General features: G+C 38.4%; 1 protein-coding gene across 1 annotated transcript; it reads right to left on the bottom strand.

Annotated features, from left to right (window-relative positions):
* Positions 1 to 267: 267 nt before the first annotated feature.
* LOC104949756 (keratin, type I cytoskeletal 13-like) lies at positions 268 to 3,312 on the bottom strand (the record flags this gene model as incomplete). The annotated part of the gene is made up of 4 exons (XM_010776164.1): positions 2,817 to 3,312; positions 1,927 to 2,009; positions 842 to 998; positions 268 to 429 (listed from the first exon to the last, which is right to left on the bottom strand). Coding segments are annotated over exons 1-4 (891 nt in total), but the record flags the coding sequence as incomplete, so codon positions are not given.
* Between the last annotated feature and the right edge of the window lie 4,126 nt (positions 3,313 to 7,438).

Genomic DNA, 7,438 nt, shown 5'->3' with positions numbered 1-7,438 from the left:
ACATAACACACACACAACACACACACACACACACACACACACACACACACACACACACACACACACACACACACACACACACACACACACACACACACACACACAGTCATTTTAAGTATCTTTGTAATCATTGTGTGTCTCTTTGTAGTAATTTCTGCCTTTTTTAAGTCATTTTGAGTGTCTTTATAGTCATCTTATCCTTCTTTGTAGTTATTTTGAGCAACTTTGTGGTAATTTTGTCGACAGGAAGTGAAGTCAGGGAGTTACCTTTGTCTGGAACCAGATCTCCAGCTCTCTCTGGTTCTTGGCGGTGACGCTTTCGTAGTACTCTCTGATCTCAGCTATCTCCTTATTGAGGTCGGGACCCTGAGCGGCGTCCACCTCCACGTGTACCTGGCCGCTCATCTGAGCACGCATCGCCAGCAGCTCCTACGGGGAAACAACAAGAAACAAGAGTTTACCTGCTTCTATTTGTTATAGTACACAATAAAAGCACATGTAACTTGTTTATGGCTTTAAATTATCATTATAAGGTTAATGATAAATATAATGGCTATACAACAGTATTATTAACATTTCGATTGGTTCCCTACAAGCATTGATTTCACTTTACATTCATACAAATATACAAAATACATTCAAATTGATATACGTCCTGATCAGATTTGATTTATAATAAATATCATATAACAATGTATTTTTAATAATGCAGTACTTTTCAAGTTTGATTAAAGAGGCCTGGAAGAAAACCTGCAACACTTATTTATGACTTACATTTTTAAAAGTAGATTTGAACAGCGGTCTGTAATTAAATAAAGCTAGCTTTTTTGTGCTCTCTGACCTCTTCATGGTTCTTCCTGAGGAAGATCAGCTCCTCTCTCAGACCCTCGATCTGCATCTCCAGGTCGGACCGGCTCATGGTCAGCTCGTCCAGGACTCTCTTCAGTCCGGCGGTGTCAGCCTCAACAGACATACGCATGGCCAGCTCGTTCTCATACCTGCACAGAATGACATAATAAATAATATTTTAAAATACATTTATCGATTTTCCTTCCATAACATGCCATTTGAAAGAAAGTATCCCAAACAACATTTAGGAGTTTATTTTACTAAATGTGTCTATTTGGCAGCAGCACTAGTTGCAGTAGGCTACTTGTTGCAGTAGTAACTGTAAAAGTTGCAGTAGTAGCAGTGCAGGTTATACTAATAGCAGCACTAGTTGCAGTTGTATCTTTAGTAGCTGCTGTAAAAGATGCAGATATTATATTCATAAGATGCTGCAGTAGCTTTATTTGCTGTTGTAGTAACAATACCAGTGTCGTTTTAATATAAGCTGTTATATTTGAAGTATTTTTGTTAGTTGTAGTACTAGCTTTTGCAGTATTAGCTTTGTTAGCTGCAGCAGTGGCTAGCTTTATTAGTTACAGTATTAGTATTAGCTTAATGAGCTGCGCTTTGTTAATTGCGGTAGTAAGCTAGCTATGTTATAGCTGCAATATTAGCTGCAATAGTAGGCTAGCTTTATTAGCTGCAGTAGTTTTCTTTTTGTTTACTTTAATCAATAGTATTAGCTGCAGTAGAAGCCTTATTAGCTAGTAGTTCATGACTTTCGTCAGTTTAGACCTGATCAACCTGTATGAACGGTGTCTTCACACCTGTTCAGTATCAGTGTTAGTGTGGGGAAGGTAAACAGGTGTCAGTTGACTGACAGGTGGCAGCAGCAGGCTGTCAGCCCACTCTTAAAACTGGTTCTAATTAACACGCTTCAGGAGAGTAATCTGTTAATCTGATATTTTACAGAATCATTCATGCACAATTTAACGTGTGTGTGTGTTTGTGTATGTGTGTGTGTGTGTGTGTGTGTGTGTGTGTGTGTGTGTGTGTGTGTGTGTGTGTGTGTGTGCACGTGCGCTCGTGCGCTCTCACTTGGTCCTGAAGTCGTCTGCAGCCAGCCTGGCGTTGTCGATGGTGAGATGAATTGTTCCGTTCACACTGATGGCGCCGTGAATCTAGAAAAAATAAATAAGGTTATCTTAAATGTATACACAATATTCATCTTCTGATGGAAGGTATACACATGAGTAACACATCTAAAGTGCATAGTGCATACACAAAGCTATATCTGTTTTCATTTATTAAATAAACTAATACATCTCCCCCCACTTACATTAGTTATTTCATGCGTTATAATACCACTACTACAGTTGTTGCTTGAAGAAATAAATAACACTGTTTGCTAGTGACGTAGTAGAGTATATAACATGATCAGATGACAAAATAAAAAGTAATTTATATCCACCCAGATTATAATGGAAAACATTATTACATTATAATCACATAATTTGTATATCATTTTGTAAGTGATAAAAACTGAGTAATATGATATAATAGAACAAGACTTGGATTTACTACGTTTATTGAGGTAAAGGATATGAGTACACTGCATTTACTCAGTTACCCTACTTAGTATGTGTAATTTTGTGGTACTTGGCTATTTTCCACCCATATACCTTTGTTACTTCTGAGTCGTCAGAATCAGAGATACTGCATTTTATTCCTGATTTCGAAACAGTTGCTCTATTTAAGAATACAACCAAATAAAACATATTTTTTATAAAAATAGAGATGTTCAAGTAAAAAAGTGAATATTGTAATGCAATTTGTAAAATCAATAATTAAATATCGTTGTGATAAATTAGGATTTTTTGATACAAATCACACTTAAGAGTTAGTGAACTATGAAGATTTTGTTATGCTTTCATGTATTTAAAATGATTTTGGGCCAGTACTTTTCCTGCATTATCTGAGAATAGTACCTTGGCGGTGAGTTCTGCGATGGTGGCGGTGAAGGCTCTGTGGTCTCGGGTGCTGGGGCCGGCCTTGCTCTCCAGGAACTGTCTGATCTTCAGCTCCAGCTCTCCGTTGGCCTTCTCCAGGCTGCGCACCTTGTCCAGGTAAGTGGCCAGGCGGTCGTTCAGGTTGTTCATGGTGGCCTTTTCATTCCCAATGATACTGTCATTCATACCAGCCATGCTGAAGCTCGTGCTCATGCTGCCGTAGCTGCCTCCTCCGCCACCGCCTCTTCCCATGGAGATGCTGCCGTAGCTGCCTCCTCCGCCACCGCCTCCTCCCATGGAGATGCTGCCGTAGCTGCCGCCTCCGCCACCGCCTCCGCCACCGCCTCCTCCCATGGAGATGCGGCTCCCTTGGCCTCCCGCCCCGCCGTACACGCTGCCCGCCCTCATGCCAATCATGTTGCTGGAGGAGCTCCGCATGGAGGAAGATGAAGAACGATTGAAGGACATGATGTCTTTGTGCAGGCACAGAGAGGAGAGTGAAGGGCTGCAGCACGCGCCTCCTTTTAAACCTTCAGCTCCATCAATCACTCCACAGGTGCAGCTCTGACAGGTATGCACAGGAAGCGTCTCCTCTGTGGGTGGGGCCAGGTATGGTCAGAGAAAAATGTAACCTTTAAAGAGCTGCACACAGGCGTGACAATGCAGGTTTGCTTTGCTGTGTATCTTTTTCAGGGTGTTGCTCTGTGACCTTTGCAACTTATTACCCAGCAGCAGTGGTGGGAAAAGTTCTCATATCTTGTATACCTTAGTAAAAGTAGAGGTACCAGAGTGTAGGAATACAAGTAAAAGTACAAAAGTATTACCATAAAAATATACTTAAAGTACCAAAAGTAAAAGTACTCATTGTGTAGATTGGCCCTTTTCAGAATATATTATATATTTTATAATTATTGATCATTAAAGTGTTATCAAATTTGGTAAAGGTGCAGCTAGTTTGAATGGCTTTGTATACTGCGGGGTACCTTGTGAATTTACTCCCGGTGGAACTAAAGTATGATTTAAGAGTTGATTATATTTCACATCATTCATCCACATCTGTAAAGTAACTGAATATATTAAATCAATGTAGTGGAGTACACTACTCCATTTACCTCTGAATCTTAGTGGAGTAGAAGCAAAAAGTAACATAAAATGGAAATACTCAAGGAAAGTGCAAGTATCTCAAAGTTCTACTCAAGAACTTGAGTAAATGTGTAAATCACCCAGACGGCATCTGGACTTTACTCTATTTGAATATTTCGAAGTTGTCCCAATTTACACTTACCACATTTCATCCCAGACTGACAGACAGATGTTGACTATGTGTACGTTGCGTTTAAATGAGCCCACTGCATATTGAGTACTTTTGACAAGTACATTTTGCTGAAGTAATTCAGGACTTTTACCGGTATTGGAGTATTTTCTGTTGTTAAAAACAATTCAAGTTAATTTAGCTGATAATGCTGGTGCACAATGTTTTTATTTGTATTCCATAGATGTCCCTTACGCTTAGGACATGTCCCCTCCAGTTTTGTTTTTGAATGTTCCTTAAAAATAGCATGCACAAAGCTTGTGATGAATGAGACTGCATTAAGAGAGGTTTATTTGCACAAGAGAACATGTTCAAACTACTGTTCCCACTTGGTGGGTGTATTTCTGGGGACCCAAGTGGTACAATTTGGACATGTGCCACATTTAATCTTTGGAGACTTTGAATAAAAAAATTGCGATGGATGGCAAACATCTCTTCTGCTTTGCAGCAGCGGGGCAGGGTGAACAGCACGCTGTGCAGCAGATGGGTACAGCCAGGAACTGCACTAATTGTATTGTGTGGGGTGCATTACACTAATTTTTCTTAATTGGAAAAAAGAGTCTCACCACTTGATGAAACAAAGTCACGTCCATGTTTGAGAGATTGATATTACTACTTTTTCTTAAGTGAAACATCTAAGTACTTTGTGAACCACTGCTTTAACTGAAGCGGTGTATTCAGTTTCAAATTAAAGGTACATTCTCTCTTTACTTCGTAGACTACATCAGAGCTCCTAAAGTTGCATACACATATAAATGCTTTTGTGTATCACTGTCAGTGTGTAAGGCCTTTATTAGCCTGCAGCTCCGTTAGACCTTTGCATTGTAATTACCCAGCACGCACTTGTACAAGCAGATCTGTCAAAACAGGTAGAAAAAGATCAAGTTCAGGCACTGAAAAGGTCATTTACAGAAGAATACTAAATGTCACCACACTTGTGGAATGATTGTGGGCGAGGTAATCACACACTGACAGGAATCTAAATGTCACCAAGTGGAGGTTAAAGTTTATAGTAGCTGCTGAAGTCACGGCCCAATGACATTGAAAGAAGTCGGATAACTGCCTGTATCTCACAAAACACACAATAGAAACAGATTAAAAATAAATATGAGTCTAGTTAAAGAGCAATGCATGGTTAGGTTTAAGTTCGGTCATTTTAATAATTTGCACAAAGACATTTTTTGTTTTTTCAGGTCACATTTGCAGGACTTTGCTGCATAATGGAAACATTGTTGTTTATTTCTTCTATCTCAGAAACAAAGTGTGTTTTAAACTAAGTGCAGAGGCTGGGAAAGCATGGAGAAACTTTAGGAAGCGTTTTTTTTCGGTAGAACAATAAAAACATCTTAAATATGCAAAAAGAAAGTGCGTTTGACTTTTTTGTGTCTGCATGTATCCTTATCCAAAAATAACCTCTAACTAAAATGTTTTTAGTCCAGGAAGTGCTCCTGTACAAAGAACATTGTGGGAAAAGGACAGATTGTTCATTGTGTGTCTCTTTGTAGTCATTTTGTGTCTCTCTGTAGTTGATTTGTGTAGCCATGGTAGTTGTTTTGTAGTCATTGTGTGTCTCTTTTTAGTTGCTTTGTGTCTCTTTGAAGTTGTTTTGTGTCTCTTTGTAATTGTTTTGTGTCTCTATGTAATAGTTTTGTGTCTCTGTAGTTGATTTGTATAGTTATTTTGGTATCAATATCTCTTTGTTGTTTTTGTTGTATCTTTGTAAATCTTTGTGTTCCTTTGTTTTAAAAACATCTTTCTGTAGTTGTTTTCATGTTTTTGCAGTAGTTTTATTTATAATCGTTTAGTGAAGAACTCTCTTCTTGGTAGTTTCTATTTTTGTGTACATTTTTTATTCTCTAGTTGATTTGCATTATCTTGCAGTAGTCGTTTTTCTTTCTGTTTGTTTAGTGTCTCTCTGAAGTCCTTTTGTGTCTCTTTGTATTCAATTTGCATGTCCTTCTGTAGTTGTTTTGTATCGTATTTTGGTACTCTATATCTCTTTGTAGTTTTTGTTGCATCTTCCTGGACCTTTCTGATGCTTTGTAGTTCTCTTAAAACATCTTACTGTAGTTTTGCATCTCCTTGCATTTTTTTAAAGTTACTTGGTGTCCCTCTGCAGTCCTCTCTTTGTAGTAAGTTGTATGGGTGTATTTAATTTCTTTATGCTCTGTCGTCAATTAGAATTATTTTGCATTTGTTTTTTTCATCATCCTTCTGGCCATTTGTGTCTCTTTGAAGTTATTTTGAACTTCATTCTGTAATTATTTAGTATCTAACTGAAGTAGTTTTGTGTCTGTATTTTTTGCATTAGGTAATCCATCGAGAATATGAATATATTTCTAAACATGGCTTCTTACCTCACCGTCAGCCCTGGCCCTGCTTTACTTTCATGCATAATGTTATGTAAGGTTAGTTTACCTTTCTGACTGAAGGCATTTCAGTGGCCTCTCCCTGAACTCTGCACCCTTAACTATCCTGGCTATATATATATTATGTAATAATCTCTATTCAAACAGTGCACCCTTTCCCTCATTTATCAACCACTTTATTACCACCTCTCCCCATTCCTACGTTTGTGAAATGCTTCACCTAACAGCGTCCTTTATTTCATCACCCACACCCCGATCAACAGCGGTGAGGAAATGCATGCCGTTCCTCTGCAGAGGAACACAATGACAGCCATCACTCAGCGGTAGGGGGTGCTGTGCCAACATGTGACTCTGCAGGCCAAACCTGTGTATGTGCAAACTATCCTCATATGTCCTGCCGAAAAGATTAAAAAATTCATCAGGTGTCATAGAGTACGGTAAGTTATATTTTTTATCTGCGCTGTGACACTTTAACCCAGTGTTTCTCAAAGTGGGGGGTGCAGAGGCATGACAGGGGGGGCACGAGAGACCAGGAGGAAAACATTTTCTTTAAAAAATAAATCATAATTAGAAAAATTATTGATTCGAAAATAATATAATACAGTACAAGTACGTCTGGGTCTATGAAATACTATATGATAGTAAAAAAAGAATAAAGTTTAAAAGGGTGATTTGTAAAATATCCATAAAGAAATAGTAAATCTGTTACCAGTTCTGTTTCAAATGGGTATTGAGAGATGTATCCATAGATCTCTTTATGTTGCTCTCAAAGTGCACCAGATTGATGCTTTTAACTTCAACATTTAAAAAATATCTTCCTGGTGGTGCATGCCCCCAAACTTTAAGTAGACTTATCTTAGTTTACATTTGTAGTCTTATCTCAAAATCCTTAGTTCACATAAATGATGTCTTAGTTGTAT

This window comes from Notothenia coriiceps, unplaced genomic scaffold, assembly GCF_000735185.1.
Source record: "Notothenia coriiceps isolate Sejong01 unplaced genomic scaffold, NC01 NC01_scaffold00016770, whole genome shotgun sequence".
NCBI classification, from domain to species: Eukaryota; Metazoa; Chordata; class Actinopteri; order Perciformes; family Nototheniidae; genus Notothenia; species Notothenia coriiceps.
Note: the sequence above shows the minus strand (reverse complement) of the source record. Positions and strands in the feature narration are given on the sequence as shown.